Below are 27251 nucleotides of genomic sequence, written 5' to 3'. Positions count from 1 at the left end.
TGTCAGGATTCCCAGATGTGCCAACACGACTCTCTTAATGAATTGGAACTTTGAGCAATACTTCGCCTTGGATTCTGATTTAATTTTGGATGTTATTTGGAAAACTGACAGAGGGCTTATTTTAGTGCATGCTGTCAAAAGCCCGATTGGGCTTATTATCCAGGGAGGTCTTATTTTCGGGGAAGCGGGGGAGGTAGGTGGATAGGTAGATAGATGGAGGGAGGGAGAAAGAGGTTTCTACTTTTCCTGATTTTGACTCATAGCCTCTGGCCTAAGGACTTCCTATTGATCTAATATGAATTGATGCCTATGCAATACTGGGATTGAATCTCTGAAGTTATAGTACTTTGATCTTGATTAGGTGTTGAGTTTGTGTTCAAATTCCTTAGCCTGTGTGCTGTACATGCCTAGATCATATACAGAACCGTAGATCTGAGTAAGATCATACTTCCCTTCGTGATACCTTTTCGCTTTCCTCCCTTCTTCTAAGTTAGGTGGCGTAGTCTTGTGAATGGTTCTGCAAACTTTTACCACAATTGCTCTATAAAAACCCTGGCATAATTCTTTCTCCTGGACTGTGCCGTGCAATATCGCTAAGCACCGTATGCCTTGCTTTTTATAACTGACAAGCACAGAAGAAACATCCATGATTTTATAGTGAAAAAATGGATGGGTCCCAAGTTATGACAATGGAAAACCGAAGGGAGTAGAGGAATGTTGAACTCACGCAGAGCTTCGTAATAAAATTGTGGTCTAATGGAAATGTCAGGCCTGTAGTTATGTTCTTTTTAGGATCTTTGGCCTGCCATACTTTCTTATAATTTTCTATGCTGTTTCAATAGTGTAGTAGTTGGGAGGGGGGAATAGAAAGGAGTAGGATTGTAGAATGTATTGTTGACATTCTTTTATAGAAGCCAAGGTCATCTTTTGTCTCCGCACCTCGACACCTGACCGGAACCAGAGGGGTGTAGATGCCAGCGTGGAAGAGGATGATTGGAACATGTGATGGATTTGTGGGTGTGGGGGATAGATCATGAACTTTCAACTGGGTGGAATTCCAGGATGTAAATCAGAGTTGGAATTCCATAGCCATGCTAACATGCCTGTTATGAATAAATGGGAACTTTAAGGAAGATTCTGCCTTGGACAATGATTTATTTCATACATGGTATTTAGAACGCTAACAGGAAAAGGCGCCAGACTAGAAACTAGTTGTGAGAGTTCTAGTCCCGCCTTTGATATGAAAGGATTTTGGGCCAATCACCAGGAGACTATGAGTTCTAGTCCCGCCTTAGGCGTGAAAGCTGGCTCGGTAACATTACGCCAATCACCAGGAGCCTGTAAGTTCTAGTCCCTCCTTAGGCATAACATTTGGCTGGGTGACTTTTGGCCAGTCATTTCCGCTCAGCCCAATCCACCTTTTTGGGAAATTGGAGAAGGAAAGAAGATTAGGTATGTTTGCCGCTTATTTATAAGAATAATAAAGGTGGGATACAAATAAATAATTTAGAGCTGTGATTTTATCCAATGATGTAAAAATACCATGAAATGCTTCTGATCGCAATCGTATGTATATGAGGTTTGGTATTCTTACTTTGATTTTGAGGAGTCAAGATACAGTAGAGAGAGTGTGCATTTGTGTTCGTAGGAATTACAAAGTTTTAACAACCTTTGGTGGTTTATAACCAAAGGCAGAATTTTAAGGCATATTAATTATCTCTTTGACTACATTTGCTTTTGAAGCAAATAACTTTTTTAATGGTTATTTGCAAACCAATGGCATTTTCTGTATAGAGGCCCAAGTATTATACATAAAAGAGAGTGCATATAAGATCTCCTGGGAAATATTTAAAAGTATTTCTAATGATTTAATAAAAAAAAACATGCCTCCAGTTATGAACAGATTGCTGTTATGGAAAGTGTGGGGCCTTCCCATCTCTGCCTCCCAAAAGTTAAGTTATAACTAGGTTCCCGTCAAAAGATAGTTATTTGCCTGACCTTTTTTGAAACTTGGAATATGTAAATCATTTTGCCTGAAGCGCTTCTGTGTGGTCTCACTTGTAATGTGAGAAAAAAATGTTGAGAATAATCTGATAAAATAAGATTATCAGAAAGTGGGCATGAAATAGTAAAGGAGTGATTGAGTTTTGATACTGATTCTGTTTGGGCTCTGTTCATAAAGTGTTGTTTTCACATTCCAAAGTAAGCTTTAGGCAATCTTATAATGTACATTCCTGTGTTTGGAGAATGGGTGAGATGCTGCTTAAACAATGTTCTCGCCATCTATTATTGGCGTCATACTAGCTGGCAGGGACGAAATGTAGACATGAATCCCACAACAAACTTTGAACCATCTCGGTACCCAACAGATTGAGGACAGTCTTTTCTGCAAGCTGGGCTAGATCAGGTCAGATCCAAGTTTTGTTTGGCTGAGTGTTAGATTTGTGGCTGTGTGTGTTGTGTGTGTGTGTGCGCGCCTTGTGGTTAGTTTATTGACTCCTGGCGACTGCCTGGGCAAGTCCCTACATTTTTCTTAGATTTTGGAAGTCTTTTACCTTCGTCTCTTTTCTAGGACTGAGAGAGAACGATTGGCCCAAGGTCACCCAAGCTACCCTGTTTCCCTGAAAATAAGACCTCCCTGGATACTAAGCCCAATTGGGCTTTTGAGCACATGTGCTAAAATAAACCCTCCCTGAAAATATTGCAACACAGCAGCAGCCATGAGGTGGCCACGCTCGCCACCTCCTGCACCTCAAAAATAATAAGACTTCCATGAAAATAAGGCCAAGCACTTATTTCGGGGGTCAAAAGAAAAGAAGACCCCGACTTATTTTCGGGAAATATGGTAGAACTCATAGTCGTCTGGATTCTTGCCTGGGGCCTTAACCACCATGCCAGACTGGCACCAACATACCAGACTGGCACTAGTATACCATGCCATTCAAAGCTTTGAACTTTTGGCTTTGAGTTCATTGTCAGCATATGCCCTCGAGCATATGATAGCTGAATTATCAATTAATGAATAAAGAATTGGCAAGGTACATTAAGCCAACGCTTGGGATACTCCTTACACTAACTCTTCCCCCTCCCCTCCTTTGGCATATGCCAAGATTCCCATGAAGGTGGTTTCTAAGCATTAAAGCATTGCTTTCAATGTGGATGCCTTCTCAGTCCGAATCCAATACTCTAACCACTGCACTACGTTGACTCTCGGGTAAAACGAAGTCATCCAGTCTTTATTAAAAGGGTCTAGAGGTATTAATAAATTGCTCCCTGTAGTTGTTTGTGCAAATAAGAAACTGGCAGCTAGTATGTGGGTTGTATGCTTAGATGCTTCGTCTGGGTTCCTACCACCCGTTCTTTGACTGACTGGCGATGAAATTACAAAATTCCATGAGTTATTTACTTAAAAATGAATGCGAACATGTAATTTGGCTTTTGCAAACCACAGATGTCCTCATTAAATCCCAGACTAGTTGGATTGCCAACGTTACAGTCACTTCTAGAACTACTGAGAATGTTCCTAATAGAAAATGGAACCTAGAATAACAGAGTTTGAAGGGACCTTGGAGGTCTTCTAGGCCAACCCCCTGTTCAAACAGGAGACTCTATATCACTTCAGACAAATGGCCTGTTGTCCTTCTCTGGTAATTGAAATTTAAAAAAAATATCTAGAACTTGGCTTCCTTGATGGGCAGTATATGAATATATATATATATAAAACATTGAAACAAAACTCAGTTTTGATCTTATTCCTGTTCTAATAGTCCCTTGATTACTATTGCAGATACATGAAAAAGTTATTAATGCTAATTTAGATCTGTTCCTACTTTCCTTTAGACAGTAGAGTTTGGCTGCCTGTCATCAGTTTTTCTTAAATAATTCTGTGTTGATTCTTTCTCCATTCTCCAGTGTGGCTGTCCGAAGAGTTGCAGCGTATGTTATCTTGAGTATGTTCAGGGGACTTTGGTAGTTCATTTTGTTGTTAGTTGCAAAGTTGTGTTCGACCCATCACAATCCCATGGACAACATTCCTCCAGGCCTTCCTGTCCTCAACCATCCCCCGGAGTCCATTGAAGCTGATGCTTAAATACTTCAGTGACTCCATCCAGCCACCTCCTTTTCTGTCGTCCTTTTCTTCTTTTGCCCTCAATCTTTTCCAGCATGAGGCTCTTCTCCAGGGAGTCCTTCTTCCTTCTCATGAGGTGGCCAAAGTCTTTGAGTTTCCTCTTCAGGATCTGGCCTTCTAAAGAGCAGTCAGGGTTCATCTCCTCTAGGACTGACCGGTTGGATGGCCTTGCAGTCCAAGGGACTCGCAGGAGTCTTCTCCAGCACCAGAGTTCAAAGGCCTCCATTCTTTGGCCCTCACCCTTATGGTCCAATCTTCACAGCCATACATTGCAACTAGGAAAACTGCAGCCTTGATTATATGCACTTTTGTTGGCAGGGTCATGTCTCTACTTTTTAGTATGCTATCTAGATTTGTCCTAGCTTTCCTCCCCAGGAGCAAGTGTCTTTTAATTTCTTGGCTGCAGTCCCCATCTGCGTTGATCTTGGAGCCCAGGAAAATAATAGTGAAAATTGAAATTTGAGCATTGGAAGTGTAGATCCAAAGGCCAATTTGATACCAAATGGCAACTTTCAAAGCCTTTTTTAAATCTGTGTGTTTTGAAGTGAAACAATAGCAAACTTGTCACAGCTTTTTAAAACTAGTGTTCTCGTTGGTGTCTAAATATTTTTTTCAACTTCATCAAACTTTGCAGTTATTTTAAAAGGCTTATTTTTTAATGATTGCCACTAGAGATTGACATTTTGACTTAGTTGACTGTTCTGGTTATCAGACATTAATTGGATGAGTAGAGCTATCTTCCTCTGGGATATATCCTAGCAGCTGTTAAATTAAATGGGAACTATAGTGGTCACTGCTTAAGATGAGGCATTTGATCCTTGAGTTATTTTGCTCGCTTTTAAGGTACTACAGATTTTTTTCGTTGAAAAGGCTGTGTGTGTGTGTGTGTGTGTGTACATACACACACCTTCAGATTTACAAGTAGGCTTTGGTTACAGCCCAAGTGTCAAAATGTAATAATGGATTAGTGCTTACTGAGCTGGTAAATATTTGGTAAACTGACCTCCAGGTCTGTTCAGGATCTGTCAACCAATACAATATATGAAGCATTAATGTTAGAAACCCTTTGTAAAATATTAAGTACCGTTGAGAAAGAAAGAAGAAATAGCCATGCCTCACAAAATACACGAATGAAGGTTTGTTTCCCAGATTTGATGGTGGCATTTATAGAAATGGCCTAAATATTGGTTTTCATTGACAAGAGCTATTGGACCTGTACCTGTCTCTAGTGATGTGCAATGGCTTTTCTGAAGGACTAATTCCATACACTGTGCTTGGGGTTTTATTTGTCCCTTGTTTATTATTTTACATTTTGTTGTATATTCTTTTGTGAGCCACTGGGAGTCTTGTCTTCGAGGCAGGGTCTATTGCGATTAACAAACAAGCAAACAAAAAATCCAAAATAAATAACCTTCTGTATTCAGGAACATTGACTCCAAGTTTTTTTATTTATTTGTTTGTTTATTTTGCCATCCGTCTCATTTAGAGGCGATTTTAGGCAACTTATAACCTTTCATTTGCATTAAATTCCTCCTCCCCCACCCCCTCTTTTTCCTGGAAATATTCTTGGAGTTATATACTAACTTTATAGAATCAGAGCTCAAACTCAAAGCTTGTTTGGTGTGGACTTAATGAGAAGCAATTCATTACCAGATCTTAGACGTCTTACATTATGGCAGTCACAACATTCATTTTTCAGTTCGATAAGCCATGACTTAAGATGACTGGCTCTTAAACAGGCCAGTTTTTGAAGTTTATGAGAAGCGCTGCATTCTGGGAACAAGGATCCTCTTTAGCCTTTGTAATAGCACCTGGGATTGTTTTTGTGTACCTGGCACCTCGTTCTTTCAAAAGTTCTATAATGAAAGCTGGTGTTACCAGTTTCGATCAAACTCACTTGCCAATGTCTCTAAGGTGACAAAGTAGGGGATCTTGCCAAGAATTCGCAGGGAAATGGGTGCTTTACTGCAACACAATTAAGTTAATAATAACAGATAACAGATTAACAGAGTTGGAAGGGACCTTGTAGGTCATTTAGTCCAGCGGTCACCAACTAGTGGTCTGTGGACAACAGGTGGGCTGCAAGAAAATTTTGGTGGTCCGTAGAAAAATTATTTGCATTTTTGATATTGCACTAAATGCTATTTATCTTTTTGGTCCGTGGGATTTAAAATTATAAATTTAGTGGTCTCTGAGGTCCTAAAAGTTGGTGACCCCTGATCTAGTCCAACCCCCCGGCCAAGCAGGAGACCCTACACCATTTCTGACAGATGGCAGTCCAGTCTCTTCTTGAAAGCCTCCAGGGATGAAGCTCCCACAACTTCTGAAGGCAACTTCTGTTCCATGGGTTGATTGTTTTCACTGTCAGATAAGTTCCTCCTTATTTCCAGGTTGAATCTCTCCTTGGCCAGTTTCCATCCATGATTCCTCGTCTGGCCTTCAGGGGCTTTGGAAAAGTTGCCAGACAGACATGAAATATACAGGTTGTCCTCAATTTGCAACCACAGTTGAACCCCGGATTTTTGTTGCTAAGCGAAACATTTGTTAAATGATTTGTTTTCCCCACGTTACCACCTTTTTTTGCGCCACAGTTGTTAAGTGAATCACTGCAAGTGTTAGGTTAGTAACAGGGTTGTTTAAGTGAATCGGGCTTCCCCGCTGACTTTGCTTGTCAGGCGGTCGCAAAAGGTGTGCCCACCTGACCATGGGACACTGCAACCGTCATAAATATGAGTCGAGCATCTGAATTTTGATCACGTGACCATGGGGGGGTACTGCAATGGTCGTAAGTGCGAAAAATGGCCATAAGTCACTTTTTGCCGCGGTGTTGTAACTTTGAATGGTCACTAAATGAATTGTTGTAAGTTGAGGACTGCCCATATGTCAGAGGAAATAGTGTTTTTTCCCCCTAAATGGCATCTGTAAAGTTTCCTGACCCCCACCCCCAATTTTTATTTTGTAGGGAAATACTATTGGATTTGGGGAGGGGGTTGGACTAGATGACCTACAAGGTCCCTTCTGACTCTGTTAATCTGTTGTCTATTTCCCGATAGGCTAACGGAGAGAATTGGGTCACAGTGTTTTCGTACTTTCCTTGAAGCTGATCTGCATTTTAGTTTCTGTTTATCTGGAAAAGTATTTCCTTTCTCTTGGAACCAACTGATTCCTGTAGTTTCAATCTGATTGCTAGTTGATTTTTAGAAGTAACAGCAAGAAGCAGTTCCTTAATAGGAAAAGCAGGTTGATTTCAGAAATTCCTTAATAGTCCCCTGCAGAGTTCCTTCATTTATTCCTCTTGCTTTGCATCCCCCCCTCTCTCCCTCCCTCCTTCCCTCTCCCTCCCCCCCTCTCTCTCCTTCTCTCTCCCTCTCCCTCTCTCCCTCTCCTTCTCTCTCTCCCTCTTTCTCTCTCTCTCCCCCTCCCTCCCTCTCTCTCCCTCTCCTCTCTCTCTCTCCCTCCCTCTCTCCCTCTCCTTCTCTCTCTCTCCCTCTCCTTCTCTCTCCCTCCCTCTCCCTCCCTCTCCTTCTCTCTCCCTCCCTCTCTCCCTCTCCTTCTCTCTCTCTCTCCCTCTCCTCTCTCTCTCTCTCTCCCTCCCTCTCCCTCCCTCTCTCCCTCTCCTTCTCTCTCTCTCCCTCTCCTCTCCCTCTCTCTCTCTCTCTCTCTCCCTCCCTCCCCCCTCCTCTCTCTCTTTCATTCTCAGTTCCACTTTCTGCATCAGATTTTGTTTATGGGCTATGGAGCTTCTCTAAATTAGCTATCGTGTAACTGATTCTCCTGCAATGAAGATCTTGAGTGGATTTCTTAAGTGAGAAAGAAAAATGCACTTTCCAGAATGTTATAAGCCTGTTTTGAAAACATGTTTTCTGTGGGACTTGCCAGAGGAATTCTTTTAAATTTTAGAAAGAGATCAAATTTATAGGGACCAAAACTGTACAATTAGGCCTTCTTAATTGTGGTGAGCGGATCAGTCTGTTACCCATGGTAAATGGGAAAGTATTTTGCTTGTGCTTAGAGGCACTGTTACTCTGTTATGAATGATTGAAAATCACTTTGGGTATTAAACCTGAACTTAATTTGTGACACGCCATTTGTTATCACAGTATTTTGAAAACTGCATCCAGAACGATAGTGGCTTATCTGAAGTCTTCAAACTGCAAAGGGTCTTAGAAGAAACATTTTTGGGGGGACTTCTAGCACTCAGGTTTCAGGCTGGGGTATTACACAGAAACTACCTTGGCCATATCTTGACTTACCTGTTCTACTTCTCCCAGTGGGAGAGTGTGAAGGTGATTTATGTGGGTGCATGATACATATTTTTCAGTGCTTTTTTTAAAAAAATCATTTTTACATGCGCTTGAGTTTTTGCATGGGTGGTGTTTTATTTTGACACTGATAGCTGTCCTGAGTCTCTTTTTTGGGGGGAGGGGGGAGATGTCATACGACACACCCAGACAAAGCCCTGATGATGTTACCTAGTTGGGTCGTGAAATGTATACAAGAAAACAACGAAACCCAGAGGGCACTAACGACCTCACACAGATCTGCCTGTGGCTAAGATGACTCTTAGACGTTCAGGCATAATAACGTTTCTGAAGTGGTGGAAATTTCTTTCTATCTAAATGTTGCTCTGGAAGGGTTGTTGGAAACCTTGACATGGTATTTTTAAAAGATCTGATTAAATTCTTAGGTCAGGGGTCGGCAACCTTAAACACCCAAGCAGCCATTTGGACCTGTTTCCCACAGAAAAGAAAACACCGGGAGCTACAACTAGCATATGTAATTGAATTAAACATTCTGTCTTCTTCTGAGACTTTTCTTTTCTTGGATTTATCCGTGGTTGGCCTACTGGGGGTTGGAAAGCCCAATAAATCCCATGCCGGCAGATTGGTGGTTGTGACGCATATTTTGAGCGACAGGGAGCCGCAGTGGAGGGATGAAAGAGCCACCTGTTGCTGATGCCTGTCTTATGGGAATGGGCCACTTGTAAATGGCTTTATCTGCTCCCAGCCGTTGCAATTCACTTCTCCCTTTCTCTCATATGGTGAACACTGCAGGGGTGTCCAAACTTGGGAACTTTAAGACTTGTGGACTTCAACTCCCAGAATTCCCCAGCCAGCCATGCTGGCTGGGGAATTCTGGGAGTTGAAGTCCACAAGTCTTAAAGTTCCCAAGTTTGGACACCCCTGGTATAGAGCTTCTGTAATAACTCCAGAGGCTGGTTAAGAAACCGTGCTATACATCTAAATAAGTAATGCAGCAACCTGTTTTTTTCTCTTGTGCGTCCAACAAATCCTTTGCTTTTCAGAAAAGCCTTCTTCGTGCAAAAAGTGCCTTATAATCTGCTAGAAACCTCAAATGTGGAAATAGACACACCGCACACCACCTGACTTCTCCTTCCAGTCCTTCCAAACTGCCACCTGTATCTCAAATGTTTCAGGCATGTTTTTCACAGCCGGTTATATTTTTAAACCAGTAATTTGAATGCTTGGCTAGCTCCCAGAGGACTTTCCTTGATTTGCGCTGTATTTTTTCTTCTTCTTTTCTTTTCAATATGCCGGCGGAGGGTTGAAGTAGGTTTTATTGAAAGAAGAGCCTTGACGAGCCACATTTTTTTGACAAAGGGTGTGGCTTTGAAAAACCGCTTTCTTTTTATTTCACTGTTGATAAAATTGCTCATCATAATAGAGAGGGGTACCGTTGTAATTAGTTTTCTGCACAAACTCTGAAACGAATCAGCAAAGATGCTGTGTTTAAAGTTGGGGGAAAGCTTTCATACTGGCTCTTGTTGCTGACTCTTGTTCTACGCTGGATGTGGCCGGTAAGATGCTGGTCCTTTTTCTATTACTGACGTTTGACCTTTTGCTTTGGGATTTTTCTCAGTCAGTGGATGATTTTTTTCAGAAGCCCAAAGCCCCAGAGATAATTCATGCCGTACCATAATAAGAACCTGTTGACATCTGAAGAACCTGTTGACATTTCTGTTTTCCCAGGTAAGCCGATCTGAGAGAAACCATTGATGATCGGTCCTTTCACTTATGATGGCAGACCAGCCACCTCCATTAGAAGCCACACCTATTTTGAATGAAGTGCCACTTCTACCTCATATGGTCAATGGGGACACCACACAACAGGTAAGTTGACCTGCGTAAGGCAGGAATCTTCAGAATGTTCTCTTTTGCAAATGCTCTTTTGCACATCATCTGTGCCACTTTAGGTCGTAGATAATGGCTTAACATGGCTAAGCTCCTCTGGCCACAGTTTATTTAGCAAAGGATGTTTTAAGCAAGCCGTGGCTTAACAATCTCTTCGAAATCTTCGGAACATAATTGATTTTTATTAAAATTGGATAACAAGTTCCAAAGTTCAACATGGTTGTCATTATATATAACAACATCAGTTCCATTCCTTCTCTGTGTGCTTGTTAACTCTGAAAAATTAACTAGATGGCAATCAGATGTAATCATAATTTAAAAACAGTGGGAAAAATGGCCATTCTCTAGAAGTCTGTGATTACTATAATTAAACTATTGCCGTAAAATGGAGAATATTCTGTTTTATAAATTCAGTGCCTTAAGGACAGGAAGAATCATGTTGTCATGTGATTTTCTAAAACTATGAGTGTTAGTTTAAGGAACCGAAAATGTACGAAGCTGTTTATGCCAGATGTAAAATGGTATTTCTTTCTAGATACATATAGAATCTCCCATAAATGCAAATCTAAAGTATCCATGCTCTGATCTAAAATAGCTTTTTGCCGGCTGATAATTTTTCTTTACGTTTCGTTTCTTTGTTTTAGGAAATACTTATATTGCTTCTTACCGTATACAATGAGTTGTGCAATTGTGCAATGGAATGTTGATGTATTTCCTTCTTTTATCTGTTGAATCAGTTTCAATAATAGCATTTGCAGTAAGAGGTAATAACGTGAAGATCCTCAATACGCATTATCTTTATAATCTAATGCAAGAATTTAGATCCCAAACCTTGCTTTAAGGATGTCTGGAGGATTTTTCCTTGAATAGTAAAATTTTTGGAAACCATGTTGCAGAATTGTTTAAAAGATTTCACGTGGAACTGAGAGTCCCTATTTGTTTATGTGATGGTCAGTTCTTGTAAGGATCCATGTTGTCAGATATATTGGTCCCCTTTAAAGGAAAAGATGGAATGATTTATGTAAATCAGGTGCGTGATTCAGCACTCATGTTAAAAATTGCACAAAAGCAGTTCTGTGGGCATTCACAGAGTTAGGTTCGAAAGCCCTCAGAGCTACTGCCCAGCTAATTGGTTTGAAATAAATATTGCAAGAAATGGGAGAATTTTCTAAGCAAAGCATTCCATTGCAGCTGAAAACCTATGAAGAACCTAAACATTTTAGATGCCCTGGAAGTTTGATTAGATTAATTCAAGGACTAGCACAACCGGACTTATCACTCACAATTAAAACTTCAGGAAATCTTTGTTTTCACTCTGTTGGCTCCATGTTGACCAGTATGTTTTTAAACTTCTTGTCTGTTTCTGGGTCAGAGAGCCCTGGAAGGTTTTATTTTATTTTTCCAGGAGCCAAGTTATCAGTAGCCTTGCAAATTGTTCGGTTCTTAAGACACAACTGTAGAAAACCAGATTAACTGGCATTTCATTTAATAATCACTTTCACCTTGTTGTAAGTCTGTTTTGATCTAATTTGAAGCTTGAGGGTGGGCTCCAGCTTTTTGGAGCTTGCAAAATAGCTCTAAACACAGGGCAATTTAAAGCAAAACCTGTAGAATCGATATATTTTCTCCTGTGGAAATGAATGTGGAGGTAAGCATCTTTGTAAGCTTCTTGCCAAAATCCTTCTAGATAACACACTTGTTATGAAGAATAGTGTCTTCGGGTAGGTGTCCATATCTTTCTTGCATTTTTTTCCCCCCAGAACTTTTTGCCAGAATGGCTGCAGATAAAATATAGGCTTCTGAAAGTTGTTTAATGAGAAATTATCTCCTTTTGTACGTCCTAGATATTACACGCATGACCTTTTAATGAAAAGAGTTGAGATAAAAATGTACCTTTCCTTCGTCAGAAGGGAGCCATAACTTGTCTCAAAAAGCCTTCTATTGCAATCTAAAATATTTAACCAATTCAACCTTGGGAAATCGGGTCAGGAGTTTTGAAAAATATGGCACGTTCGATTTCTTATTGCAAGAAAAAACAGAGGGACGCGGGGGCTCAGGGGCTAAGAGTTTGTCGATCAGAAGGTCGGCAGTTTGGCAGTTCGAATCCCTAGCGCCACGTAATGGAGTGAGCTCCCATTACTTGTCCCAGCTTCTGCCAACCTAGCAGTTCAAAAGGACAAAAAAAATGCAAGTAGAAAAATAGGGACCACCTTTGGTGGGAAGGTAACAGCATTCCGTGCGCCTTCGGTGTTTAATCATGCCGGCCACATGACCACGGAGACGTCTTCGGACAGCGCTGGCTCTTCGGCTTTGAAACACAGATGAGCATTGCCCCCTAGAGTTGGGAACGACTGGCACCTATGTGCGAGGGGAACCTTTACTTTTAGGAGAAAAAAAATGTGTCCGCAGTAAGAAGCAAAAGGCTTGGCTGTGCTGATCTTAGGCCATTATTTAATTCCTCCTTTATCTTATCTGTTCTACATATAAACCAACTTGGCCTTTTTTCATTTACTGGGAGTGTACAGCTTATTATATTTGCAATGTTTCTCAAACTAAAAAGATTTTGATTTTAGACTTTGAATTGTGACCATTGCTAGGTAAAATAACATCAGGATTGTTCAATCTGGAACCAACCACTCATTTGGGCTTGTAGTCCTCAACGTTTTTTTTTTTTTAAAAACTGTCTACTAAAGGTATATTTGGATCAGAATAGCAGGACAACATTTGCTTCAGTGGGCTGTAATAATGCTGAATAAAAATCAAATTAGTTTATAGTCAGAAAGCTGCCGGCTTGTTTAAAACTCCAGAAGGGTTGTGGGTGGGGGGAAAGTTGAATTGGCTTGAATTTTTAAAATCACAAGAATTTTAAAAGAAGCCTTCTATCATGGTCATCATGGGTTCAACCAAGAATCTGTTAAAGCCCTGCCTGGAATTGTCATAAAGTTAACTTGCGCATTCCTGTTTGCAAAGCACATGATGTATCCCTCAGCGATGGCGTTCCCCATTTCAGATGTCATAAATTACTAACCACTGTTCTCTTCGTGGCTCCTTCCTAGATGGCTTTAATAAGGCACTTTTAAAGGGTATTTTCCCTTCTTGAGGGAAAGCAGTGAAAGGTCTCATACCGGTAGTCCTCAAGTTACGACCACAACATTTATGCTGCTAAGTGAAACATTAGTTAAGTGTGTTAGAACCATTTTGCAGCTTTTCTTTGGTCGTGTTTGTTAACTGAATCACGGCCGTTGTTAAATAAGTAACATCGTTGTTAAGTGAATTTGGTTTCCCCATTGACTTGGCTTGTCAGAAGGTCGCAAAATGGGATCACGTGACCCCAGGACACTGCGACCATCATAAATATGAATCAGTTGTCAAGCATCCGAATATAAACCACGGGATCCGGGGGAGGGGGGATGCTGCAACGGTCATAAGTGTTAAAAATGGTCATAAGTCCCCTTTTTCAGTAGCGTTGTAACTTTGAACGGTCATTAAATGAACTGGGTGGTATGTCGAATACCAATAATCATATTTGTTATGTTTAACAGACTTATATAATTCTAATACACAGATTTATATTAAATTATAATCTTCCATTGTTCCCCTTTCTAATTTTTTGTTATGCCACTGTTATATTTAAAAAAAAAATCCCCTTTCTAATCACATTTTAAAACAAATAAAACAATGTTCATCTTAGTTATTTGAAGTTATATAACAACAACAATAATAATAGTAATATACATGCTTTGCTTTTGTTTTGTTTTTTATAAAAGTTTTTTTATTTTTTATTTTCAAAACAAACACAGCACATCCTTCGTTACATCCTGTAGAAAGTGTATCAGTTGGCTACCAAAAGGCTTTCGTGCATCTCTTCCACAGTCAACAAACATAATTCATATTAACTCAAGAATTTTACTCAGATATTTATACATGTTACCATCATCATACCTCCATTTTCATTTGACTATAATTGTTTAAACGTCCTTCATCATAAAATATACCAAGATTTAATACATAACCACATACTGGCATTTCATTTACTATAAAATCCTCCAATAACACTGAATCCTTATGTCCTATTCTAGCTAAACATCCATAATATTTAATAACAAAGTTTTCTAATCCTTCTTTCCAAATCACTGTTTAATATACATGTTTTGTTGAATTATGAACTTTCATTACCTTGTTCAATAATTCAATATGTTTTTCACTTTTTCAATGTTTGCGGTCACTTAATCTTTGAGGAACACCAGCTGCAAAAAGAGTGACCGCTTGTAATTTCCAATGAAATTGCAATTAAAACCACTAAGTTATTTGGAAATCAGTGAAGAAAGAAAGCATAAAAATATTAGCAACCTTTTATGAGAAATAATGGACACATTTCAAATATCATTTGAGGGAGAAGCCAAACATGGATTAGAAATATTTTTCCCTGTATACATTGGTTTTATATGATTTAGTGACTGAAAAATAATAGAGAAATGAAACTTTCTGCAATACTATTTGTTTAGCTGTCAGTTGGAGGAAACATTTGTAAGTGTCGTGGGGAAGTGATTCTCTTTCATTTGCTGGATTTATTTTCAAATCTGGTACTTTTAATAATAATTTTGTACTGTATGCCTACTTAAAGGGTTCAAAAAATGCACGTATGACTTCTGTTTGATTTTTACTGATTACTATCACTGATGTTTCTAATCTGATGTGTTTAGTTTTGCAAAGTTATATGTTGCTTTCAGATGAAGTTCAAAATAGGACTTAATATTCTTATTCCTAGGTTATTCTGGTGCAAGTAAACCCAGGAGAGACATTCACAATAAGAACTGAAGATGGTCATATCCAGTGTATTCAAGGTAAACAATGCCACAAGAGTATACTCTGAAATTACTGATATCAGATACTGCATGCCTATTAAATCAATGTGGCTAGAGGACTTTATCATAGTTCTGCAGGTTCATAACAAGAAAACAACCTTACTGATAGCTAGGCTCCCAACAGCAAGAGTTCCTCTGAATTCTACTTCTAGAGAATTTTGGAAGTTGAAGGACGTACATTTAGAAGGAACTCAGATTGAGGAAAGTTGAAGGTTATTGAGTCAAGTCCATTTCCTACGCAGAATGATTTCGCAATCATCATAGCCACAGTGATGAGCTAGCCATCTCTCTAGAAGACCAGTTATAGAGCAAAGAAGTTAAATCTAACGTCGAAGGTCAAACAATAGCCACAAGGAAAGATTAAGGCTTCTGATAAAGATCTCAAAAATCACAGCGTCATTCTGTGAAAACTTCTCTCGGCTTCTGCATTTTGAATGGCCACGAGCCGAATGTCATCAAAACTCATCCAGTCTGATGTCATAAAGGGATATTTTACTGGACATTTTTTCCCCAGGATCCCCATTCTCGGACAATTTCTGATAGGTTAGAGAAAGTGGGAAGGCCATAAAAGAAGTCTTTGCTAACTTTCCCAGGCTGGGGGTTGAAGCATCAGGAAAAATAGAGCCAAACCACATGCTTTGTTATTAACTCAAGTCAAAGTTGCTCCAGCAAAGAGCATCATTCTGTTCCTAGAACTTAATAAGTCTTCCAGGTTGGAGACCTCTCTACCACCTTACCTTTTTTTGTCTAGCATGGATGATGTAGAACAGGGGTGTCAAACTCAAGACCCGCGGTGTGCTTAGAACTGGCTCACCGGGCCGCTCTGGAAACAGCGAAGGACTGGCCCGTGGTGCCTCTTGCCAGCAAAAACGGAGTTCGGGAGGACTCGCGCATGGCCCTCCCAAGCTCTCTTTTCGCTGGCAGAGGGTTGCAGAAGGCTGTCCCAGCTGAAGACGGAGCTTGGGAGCCCATTTTGTCCAGCAGAGTGATCGGGCCATCACGGGCGCCCCCAACACTAGTGACGTCAAGCTGCCCCCCCCCCAAGGTCAAACACAATCCTGATGCGGTCCTCAGTGAAATTGAGTTTGACGCCCCTGATGTAGAATATATCGCACAAGAAGGGATCAGAGGCCTTGCTTCTTTGGTGCCGAAACCTGGTGAGCTACTAGCTGTTGACCCACCAAAATGCAAGAAAGGGGGGGGGGGGCGGATGAGGGCAGACTAGAGAAGACATTTTTTTCCTCCAAGTTTTCAAGCAAGAGTTGAGGTACAGCTTCCCTACTTGGTTTCGCTTCTAGAGATGTACCGTTTAAATAAATCTCAGTCAGAATGTGACAGAAATAAAAACTTGCCTAGGGAGACTCTCCTTCAAAGTGCCTAGCTTTCTTGCAGATTTTTAAAAAAAAGCAATCGGTGGCATCACCAAACAGATCGATTACACGAGTCCACTGTAATTTTTTAATGCCCCCTGGGCCAATCTCCAAGGTCCTCATAAAACACTTGCCTTTAAAGAAGTCATGTAAAATGAAGATCTTCGTTGATCCCGTCAGTAGTTTTCTATGTAAGATTGTTGAGTATTTGTTTTAGGGGTCTTTTTTAAAAAAATGTCTAAACTTGACTCTTTCACTGAGATTTTCAACAGCATGGGACAGTTTTTCCAATCTGCCTGGGGAATTTTTGAAGTCCTCCTATCTTAAAAGTTGCCAAGGTTGAGGTACCAAGGCAAAAACCTGTATCCTTCTGCATTTGATCTCGTTCCCCATTTTTTTTGCTAAATGGTTTGATGGAAGAATGAACTGGATGGGCCTACGCGTGGCGGCCTATTCGACGGTTACGTTTGTCAAATAAACTGTGAATGTGCTTGGTTTTAGTGCTCTGCAAGGAGTCATGAATCAGTGTTGCTTGGTTTCCTTTCAGGTCCAGCACATGTTCCTATGATGTCACCAAATGGTTCTGTCCCTCCAATATTTGTGCCTCCTGGTTACGTCTCTCAGGTAATCATTGTCTCTCAGGTAATCATTCAGAGCCTTTGAACACTTGTAAAAGGGAGATCTTCCAAGTGAGTGGACGGGGAATTTATCACCTCTTTATAATCCATCAAGGTAACAAGGGAGACAAGTGGAGAAAAGAACCTGAATATCTCCTCTTTTTCCTGCTCTCATCCCATTAGTCAGTTTTAGGCTCTCATAATTTCCCATAATCCTAAAGTGGACAAACAGCTCGATCGCTAAGGATGTAGCCCATACTACAAATTAAGAACGTGGTGGACTATGAACCCCCAAACCAGGTGCCAAATATAAAGCCTGTTAGGCAAGGCAAAAAGCAGAATTTTTTTACCAAGGAAGTTCAAAATGATTTGGGTCAAGCAGGGAAATTCTACCACATGTGGTGGACCTGCCCGAGGTTGGAAAATATTGGCGCAAGATAAGGAAGTGGCTGGAAGAGATAACTGAGCAAAAGATAGAGCTAAAGCCGGAATTTTTTTCTCCTGGGAATCTTTGAGGGGAAAATGGAGAAAAAAAATAGAATGCATAATATTACACATATTAACTATAAGTAGAATTGTACTAGCACAGAACTGGAAACAAACAGATCCCCCCCCCCCCAACATCTGGAGTTTAGTTTGGCAGCCAGTTGAAAACCAAGCATTTCTCAAGAGCCTCAGCTAAAAACTGAAGTAGGGTGTATTTTATGTTATTTCAGAGTGAAAGAGGCTTTTAGATGTTCAGTTGATTTTCTATTCTTCTGTTTAATGTCTTGTCCATAAGGATAGCCCTTTCAACAGTCTTTATTTTGGTAGAAGAATAGCAATCCCAGTGGTGTTTTAAAGAATGGATTATCCCTTATCTTTCTTTTTATATTCAGCATTTCACATTAGAATAGAATAGAATAAGGAATAGAATAAAGTAAGGAATAGAATAAGGAATAGAATAGAATAAAGAATAGAATAGAATTCTTTATTGGCCAAGTGGGATTGGAGGACACACAAGGAATTTGTCTGTGGTGCAGATGCTCTCAGTGTACATAAAAGAAAAGATACGTTTGTCACAAATCATAAGGTACAACACTTAATGATAGTCATAGGGTACAGATAAGCAATCAGGAAACAATATCATAGAAATCAGAAGAATACAAGCAACAAAGTTACAGTCCTGCAATCATAAATGGGAGGAGTTGGTGATAGGAACGATGAGAAGATTAATAGTATGGCAGACTTAGTAAATAGTTTGACAGTGTTGAGGGAATTGTTTGTTAGCAGAGTGATGACATGGGGGAAAAACTTGTGTCTAGTTGTTCTGGTGTGCAGTGCCCTATAGCGTCGTTTTGAGGGTAGAAGTTGAAACAATTTATGTCCAGGATGCGAGGGGTCAGTAATTATTTTCACAGCCTCTTTTTGACTCGGGCAGTGTGCAGGTCCTCAATGGAAGGCAGTAAGTTCAGGTTTTCTTACAACTGTATACAAATCGCTCCTTAGTGTGGGCAAGAGCTATAGACTGCTGTGTCTGATTGCTTCAGATTTCGTAGACTTCCTCTGCGACCCTTCCACTCCTCTTCTATAGGGCAATTAGCTCTTGAGCATTGTAGCCTTGGTGGAACTTCTGATTGGCACGAATGACTCAGAAGCATTCTTCTCTGAATGCGGAGCTTCAATGGAGCTGAATCAGACAGTTCTGGAGTCAGCTTATCATCCCCTTTTGAATCTCCAGGGGAATCTTTGAGAAGGCCTTGAATTTTCAGTATCAGCCTTGCAATGTTCCATGCTCAACAGAATCACAATGGTCACAGTTTAGATAAACAAAATCCCCCCCCCCCTTGCGAAAAATGTTTTCTGCTTTTGTCTTTATAACGAGATCAAGCTAACAGGAACTTGAAGTGGTTCATATCTTCTGCTGATTCATCTTTCCCGGGAGCTTCGTAGCTTCTCAATCTTGATCTCTCCGAATATCTAGCCAATGTCTGGAGTTTCCAAATTAGGACAGGCTGACATTGGCTAGATATTCCGAGAGATCAAGATTGAGAAGCTGCGAAGCTCATTCTTTATCCCATAGTCAGTGTGTATTTTATTAAGCAGGAAATCAACTGAATTAACTGGGGAGAAATCTTAGCATTTTCTCCAGAACACTTAACATGATCCCCCCCTCCCCCCCGCCCTATGAAATTAGACTGTGATGTCTTCTCTCCTCCTCTTTTGAAACCGAAAATGTTAGGCAGATGGAGAAGGAAGTCTTCTGGCCTAGGAATTGGCAAGCTTTTCAGGCTTCAGACACTGTCCAAAATCTTATGAAATAGCTCCGATACCTTCTGCCAAACAATGCCATTTGAAATTTCGTAACATTATACAATTCTGATAACCTCATTCTAGAATCTTGCAACATCTTGGACCGGAAAGTCAAAATTTTAGGAGTTTGGTGAGGGATTACTGAAATCTCATGGAATGTTTGCTATTTTCCTTATTTTGATTTATTTTACCCTGTTTCACTGAAAATAAGACCTCTCCGGATAATAAGCCCAATCGGGCTTTTGAGCTTATGTGCTTAAAAAATAAGCCCTCCCCAAAAATATTGCAACACAGCAGCAGCCATGAGGTGACCACGCTCGCCGCCTCCTTCACCTCAAAAGTAATAAGACCTTCCCGAAAATAAGGCCAAGCGCTTATTTCAGGGGTCAGAAGAAAATACGATTATTTTCGGGTAAACACTGTAGTTGGTTGCAATTGTCATTTGCAAGGCATAAATGTCTGAAGCCTCTGTCTGTAATTCGTTGACTACAATATAACGGCTATGTTAGCAGCCCCTGTTTTTTATTAAGGTTCAACTCTTCTAATTCTGAATTAATCTAAGCAAAGTCTGTTTCTTTGGCTTTCTCAGCAGTTAGTAGAAAAAAAAATTTGGTTGGATTAAAGCATGATAGCAAAACCATTCTTGTCAAGGAGTGCATTGCAGCATATTTATATAAATACTTTTCACTGTGGCTGCCTTTGCTTTATATATATCATGGATGAGGAAGGAAGTCTTGTTTTTTATAGGGTAAGCCATAAGCCTTTCCCAAATCCTGTTTAGGAAATGTGAGAACAGGTTGCCTAAATTAAACAAGTTTCACGCAGAATAATTTATCAAAGGATAAAATATTTGGTTGGTCAGTTATGACATTGTTCGTCCCAGGCATAAGCTGTCTAGATTTTGCTGGTGGCCAAGAGGATACTATTCAGTCGATTGTTTAAGAACCCTTTTGGTATTGTGTTACATGACAACAGTACACTTTTGAGTGTATAATTCATCCATTATTTCCACTCTAAAGCTTACGATAAACCACATCAAACACATAACACATCCTTCTCTTCGCTTACGTACTCGTTGTATAAGCTGTACAATTGAATTTAATCTCGTCTTTGCCAAAGTTTATCTCTTCCTTCCCAAAGCCAGGCTGCACTTCCCAGAATTTGTAGTCAGTAAGCTTCAGTTGTGGCTGACAAAGAAACTCACAACAATGCATTAGTTTAATAGCGGCTTTCTGCAGCCTTATTTAATGGCATTGGCTGTTCTATGGAATTCCTATCCCAGCTCAGTTGAAGGGCTCCAGGTTAGCGAAAGCTAATAAGTACATTTAGTTCCTATCCGTGTTAAAAAAAAGAATTGTGCTTCATTTTCTTCTGACTTAAATATTTAAGGTGAAGAGATGGCAAAAAGTAGAAGATTGCCTGCATCTTTAATAAATTGACAGAGTTGGAAGGGACCTTATAGGCCATCTAGTCCAACCCCCTGCTCATGCAGGAGACTTTACACCATTTCTGACAAATGGCAGTCCAATCTCTTCTTGAAAGCCTCCAGTGATGAAGCTCCCACAACTTCCGAAGGCAGCTTCTATTCCATGGGTTGATTGTTCTCATTGTCAGAAAGTTCCTCCTTTTTTCTAGGTTGAATCTCTCCTTGATCAGTTTCTATCCATTGTTCCTTGTCTGGCCTTCAGGTGCCTTGGAAAATAGGTAGACCCTTTCCTCTCTGTGGCAGCCCCTCAAATATTGGAAGACTGCTATCCTGTCTCCCCTAGTCCTTCTGTTCACTAGACTAGCCATGCCCCAATTCCTGCAACCATTCATCGTATGTTTTAGCCTCCATCCCCTAATCCTCTTGGTTGCTCTTCTCTGCACTCTTTCTAGAATCTCAACATCTTTTTTATAGTGTGGTGACCAAAACTGGATGCAGTATTCTAGGTGTGGTCTTACTAAGACTTTGTAGAGTGATATTAGTACCTTCCTTGATCTTGATTGTATCCCTTTATTGATTGGGCTGTTTTTAATCCCTCTATTAATTGGGGTCTTGCTTGGGGTATTAGGTTAGGTTCTGTTACATCTACATGTTAATTTGAGGAGTGATTAACCGTGTTTGCGTTTAGTATGATCTCTCTGCCTGTACGTTTAATGTTTGGTACCCCAAAGTCTCAAATTAAAACAATATGCTATGTAGAAAAATCCAAAGCATTATTTATGTATTTGTATCCTGCCTTTATTATTTTTACAAATAACTCAAGGTGGGGAACGTATCCGACACACCTTTCTCCTCCTGTTTTTCCCACGGCAACAACAACCCTGTTAGGTGGGTTGGTCTGAGAGAGAGGGACTAGCCCAAAGTCATCCCAGCAGGCTTTCGTGACTAAGGCGGGACTTGAACTCACGACCTCTTGCTTTCTAGTCTGGTGCCTTAAACCACAAGCTCTCATTATGATTGTGTTTTCTCTTTAAAATAAACAACACTCACAGCTCTTTTTCATTTTCTTTTGCAGGTGGTTGAAGAGAATGGAGTTCGGAAAGTCATAGTTATGCCACACTCGACTGAATTTCACCCCTCCATGCATCCACCTCCCCCCCACGTGCCCCATTATATTCACCCCCACCCTGCTTTGCTTCCCCACCCCCCTCATCCTGTCTACCCTCCGGTTCCAGGAACGGGAGAAATCCCACCACAGTTCATTCATCAGCATCCACCACCCCCATCGCCTCATCTGTACCAAGATCAAGGTGAGACATCAGCTGGAAAGGTGGGGGGAAAAAGCAGTCGTACAGCAAGCTCACCTGCGCTTAGGGTGGGACAGGGCTTGATGCTTCTTCCTTGATTGTTTGGTACCTGGATACCGTATTTTCCGGAGTATGAAACACACCAAATTATGAAGAGGCAAATTTTTAAAAAAGTGTTTGCACTCTGCCGACCTCCCCAAAACGGCCCGTTTTTCGTGAAAACGGGGCCATTTTTTGTCCAAAGAAAAAGGGCATGCATAGCCTTTAGGAGGCTTTAGGGTGCTCCTGGGGGCTGGGGGGGGGAATGGCTTAAAAAACCGCCCCGCTTTTCATGAAAACAGGCCCGTGTTTTGTCAAAAAAAAGGCATCCATAGCCTTTAGGAGGCTTATAGAGTGTTTTTGGGTGCTGGGGCAAAAACAAGCAAAAAACGGGCTGTTTTTCGCTCATTTTTGCCCTCCCCAGCCCCCAGGACCACTCTGGAAGCCTCCTAAAGGCTATGCACGGCCATTTTTGCAAAGGGGGCGGGGTTTCGGGACGCCAAAAATGCTGTATTCAGTGTATAGGAAGCACCCAGATTTTCAGCCTCTTTTTGGAGGGAAAAAGGTGCGTCTTATACTCCGGAAAATACGGTATTTTCAAAACCAATGCTCATGTCAGGGTTCCAAGAAACACCCCCAACGAAAGAGGACTCCAAGGCCTGAGTTTCCTCAAAGTTCCATTTTATTAGAGATGTCAAATTGGCACATCTGGGAAAACCCGAATCTGAAAGCTTCCAGGTTTTCCCCACCCAAGTGAAAGTCCGAGTCCCTGCCCACCACCCACATGTCTCATGGCCCGATCAGGCACCCTCCAGAACTGGAGATGCCTCCCAGTCACCTCGCAGCTGCAGGGCAAGGTGTCCTTGACTCTCTGAGAAAAGAATGTTATTTTGACTATATATCACCCTCCCTCCCATTTTCCCACATTAGAAAATGTTTACAAGGCTAGCAACTCTGCAGCCACCTGTATTGGTTACATAATACAGGTCGTCCTCAACATACGACCATAATTGAGCCCCAAATTCCTGTCGCTAAGCGAGACTTGTAAAAGTATATTCTGCCCAATTGTGCCACCTTTCCTGCCACCGTTGTTAAGTGAATCCCCACAGTTACTAAGTGTGTAACACAGTTGTTAAGTGAACCTGGCTTCCCCCAGGTCGCAAAAGGGGATCAGGTGAGCCCGGGACACTGCAACCGTCATAAATATGAGTCCGTTGCCAAGTGTCAGAATTTTGATCAGGGAAGCTCCAATGGTCGTAAGTGTGAAAAATGGCCATAAGTCCATTTTTTTTCCAGTGCTGCTGTAACTAAAATATGAAGTTGTATTACTGAGCATGTTCCGTGGGGTCCTTGATGCTCTGTGAGCTTGGTTGTTTTCTTGAAGACGTTTCATTCCCCAGCTAGGTAATATCATCAGTGCTAGAAGGCCGTGGGAGAGGAAGAGGAAGAGGCGGACTGTGGGGTCTTTGGTGCTCTCTAAGCTTGGTTGTTTTCTTGCCAACATTTCCTTATCCAACTAAATAAACTGTTGTAACGTGAGAACTACCTGTATGACATTAATGTTTAATAAAATCAGATAGGGTCCTACTTTATACCCTACCCTACTCTCGTGCTGGGTCACACTCTTTTTTCCTCTTATATAAAGACGTACATATGCACACTAAATTTGTGTATATTTGTGTATGTTGCAAAAGCGAGCCTGGTTCTTAGCGCCCGGGAAGCAATAGGCAGTTAATTTATCTTTTTGATTCCGTGTCTGTCGTAAGCCTTGAAGGCATTTAAACACATTTATGAACCACCTAACGCAGTGTTTCTCAACCGTGACAACTTGAAGATGTCCGGACTTCAACTCCCACAATTCCCTAGCCAGCATTCGCTGGCTGGGGAATTCTGGGAGTTGAAGTCCGGACATCTTCAAGTTGCCAAGGTTGAGAAACCTTGATCTAACGGGTCCTTTTTGCCTTTGTCTCCCCAGAGTCCCGTTCCCATGGCAGAGCAACCTTTGTTCAGCGAGACGAAAGGACTGCCAAAATGCAAGAACACCTGAAGAAGAGGCTAAAAGACCGACAGGCCGGCGGGCATACGAATAACAAGGCCAAGAGCCCCCCTTCCTCACCTCACAAAACGAACAGCTCCGCCGGCACCAACGTTCAGAACGGCTACGGAAAGGGCCAGCCGGGCACCGTAGGGCAAATCAAACAGAAGCACGTAGGGAAAACCCGAGGAAGTCCCATCCCTTCAGCCGATTCAGGAATGGGAGGTACAGAAAAACCTGGAGGTTTTTTTTGGTGTGTGTGTGTTTGTCTGTGTGTAATGGATCCATGCATTAATCAAGTGCGCGTAAGCTGTGTGGAGCTATGTGGGAGAAGGCTGCTTGTAAATTGGTAAAACGAAAAGGTCCTTTGAGGAAAGTTTGCTTATCGTTTGGTATGTGTCTAATCTCAAGAATGGACTTTTTTCCCCCTCCTCCTTGAGGAAAGTTTTTTAATGAAAGAAAACATTCTAAACCTGTGATGGCAAACCTATGGCAAGCGTGGCACAGGTGCAGGGGTGAAATCCAGCAGGTTCTGGAGAACCAGTAGCAGAAATTTTGAGTAGTTCGGAGAACCGGCACCTCTGGCTGGCTCCAGAGGTGGGAGGGAATGGAGATTTTACAGTATCCTTCCCCTGCCATGCCCACCAAGCCATGCCCACCAAGCCACGCCACGCCCACAGAACTGGTAGTAAAAAAAATTGAATTTCACCACTGCACAGGGAATGCCAGCCGTCACCCCAGCCCAAGTCCATCGCACATGCGCAGGCGCCTCCCGCCGATCAGCTGGTCTTCGGGTCTCTGCCGCACAAAACGGGGGCTGGGGCACCTACGGGGATGCGTGCATGCATGCACGGGGGTGGGGTTGATGTGTGTGGGGCATTCGCATTGCATTTGGGGGGTTTGCATGAGCGAACGTTCCCCCCCGCCCCGTTTTGACCCTGGAAGGCTTCCTGTACCAACCTGGAAGCCAAAAATGGGCAAGGGGGGCTGGGATACATGCAGATGTGCGGCCGGGGCGTTTGCATTGCATTTTGGAGTTTCGCACAGGCGCGCATTGGGCACTCGGCACCAAAAGGTTTCCAAAGAGAAGGAGAACTTGCCGTTCGGATTTTAAATATTAGAATTTTAAAATTGGCCGTGCAAGATATGTGCGAATTCTGGAGGGTATCGCAGGCCAAGCTCAGAGGAAGTCTGTGCTGTTTTCCTCCTCCTTAACAGACTTGCAAACTTGGCAGATTCGGTGATCAAAACAAATAAGGCCAGTGAACTTTGCTCAGCTTGTGTTTTGCTGCTTCCAACAACTTTATCTGCTGGCACTGCAGTTAAAAAAAAAAACACAACACCATTTAACTGGGTATTTTTTTGTTCTGTTTCCCCTTCGCTTAACGTGTTGTTGTGTTTTTCCTCCTAGAATCTGACACAGAGTCTAGAAAATCTGAAGAACTCATGAGCTTCAGTAAGCCTACCGTAAGTTGCAATCACAGATCACGGGGTGGGGGGTCTCCTAACCTTCTCAAACCAAACAAAGATAGAAAATATTTAAAGGTGTGTCAAATTCGGTTTTCAGTTCTGAAACATGACAAGTGAAACATGCCTGTAGTCTCTCTTAACTGCCCGATGAGGACCAATTCACCCACGCGTGTAGATGTTTAAATAAAATAAGAATTGGGTGGAAAATGGAACGGACTTATCCTCTTAAGTCGGAAAGGATGAGGACCATAGGATACACAACACCAGGGACACCCACAAAATGGCTACAAAGGCAGTCTGGTGAAAATAGCATCATATAGAGCAAGGGTGTCCAAACGTGGGAATTTTAAGACTCAGCCCTCATTCTGGGAGTTGAAGTCCACAAGTCTTAAAGTTCTTAAGTTTGGACACCCCTGATGTATAGCCAACCATGCCCTGTTAGACCTTACACCCTATAGCAGGGGTGTCAAACTCAGTTTCATTTTGGGCCACAACAGGGCTGTGGTTGACCTTGTGGGGACGGGGGCAACAATTGGGTGGGGTTGGCTAGCTTGACGCCCCTACCGAAACTGCTGGCATGTTTCTTCTTTGCACTGGATAGAAGGGGCCGAAGCGACATAGGCTGACCCCTTACATTTTCCAGGATGGCCCCTTGGGCCGGATCCGACCACATCATGGAATGGATGTTTGACACCCCAGCCCTGTAGCAATAGCATTTAGGCTTATATAGCAATAACTATATAAGCCTAAATGCTTATATAAGACTTATATACCGCTTCATAGTGCTTTACAGCCCTCTCTAAGCGGTTTACAGAGTCAGCATATCCCCCCCCCCCCCCCGACAATCTGGGTCCTCATTTTACCCACCTCGGAAGGATGGAAGGATGAGTCAACTTTGAGCTGGTCAGGATCGAACTTTTGGCAATGAGCTGAATTAACCTGCAATAGCACTTAGACTTATATACCATTTCACAGTGCTTTTACAGCCCTTTCTAAGTGGTTTACAGAGTCAGCATATTTCCCCCAACAATCTGGGTCCTCATTTTACCGACCTCGGAAGGATGGAAGGATGAGTCATCCTTAAGCCTGGTCAGATTCGAACTGCCAAATGGCAGGCAGCTTGCAGTCAGCAGAAGTAACCAGTGTCAGACCTGCAGCCAGTTCCTTTTGGGATCTTTGGCCTGCCACACTAATATTCTATTCTACTATGCTGTTCCATTAGTGGGGAATTGGGAGGGGGAATAGTAAGGAGTAGAATGTGATGTTGTCAAAATAAAATTCCTTTCTTGAATCCAAGGTCATCCTTTGTTTCTACACCTCTGCACCTGACCGAAACTGGATGGGTGCTACTGCCAGCATGGCAGTGGAAGATTGGACCATGTGATGGGCTTGTGGGTGTGGGGGGCAAGATCTTGAACTTTCAACTGGTGGGGAAAACCGGGAAGCTTTCAGATTCGGGTTTTCCCAGATGTGCCAACATGGCTCTCTTAATAAATTGGAACTTAGAGCAACACTTTGCCTTGGACTCTGATTTAATTTTGGATGCTAT

The 27251-nt window shown here is 41.7% G+C and overlaps 1 protein-coding gene across 4 annotated transcripts in view; it reads left to right on the top strand.

The window, feature by feature from the left end:
- Window positions 1-27251, top strand: part of FNDC3A (fibronectin type III domain containing 3A) — a 66383-nt gene that overhangs the window by 10609 nt on the left and 28523 nt on the right. For 3 of the 4 annotated variants that reach the window (XM_081964073.1, XM_081964074.1, XM_081964075.1), the window contains exons 2-7: window positions 10125-10260; window positions 15050-15125; window positions 17064-17140; window positions 21927-22161; window positions 24173-24457; window positions 25644-25699. In XM_081964073.1, the coding sequence (XP_081820199.1) occupies window positions 10165-10260; window positions 15050-15125; window positions 17064-17140; window positions 21927-22161; window positions 24173-24457; window positions 25644-25699 (825 nt within the window). In that variant the 5' untranslated portion in view covers window positions 10125-10164. Of the gene's footprint in view, window positions 1-10119; window positions 10261-15049; window positions 15126-17063; window positions 17141-21926; window positions 22162-24172; window positions 24458-25643; window positions 25700-27251 lie in introns of all 4 variants that reach the window. The other variant, XM_081964076.1, reaches the window with a different exon arrangement.

Source organism: Natrix helvetica, assembly GCF_964273705.1.
Source record: "Natrix helvetica genome assembly, chromosome: 11".
Taxonomy (NCBI): Eukaryota; Metazoa; Chordata; class Lepidosauria; order Squamata; family Natricidae; genus Natrix; species Natrix helvetica.
The sequence above is the reverse complement of the archived record's forward strand: the minus strand, read 5'-3'. Positions and strand labels throughout refer to the sequence as shown.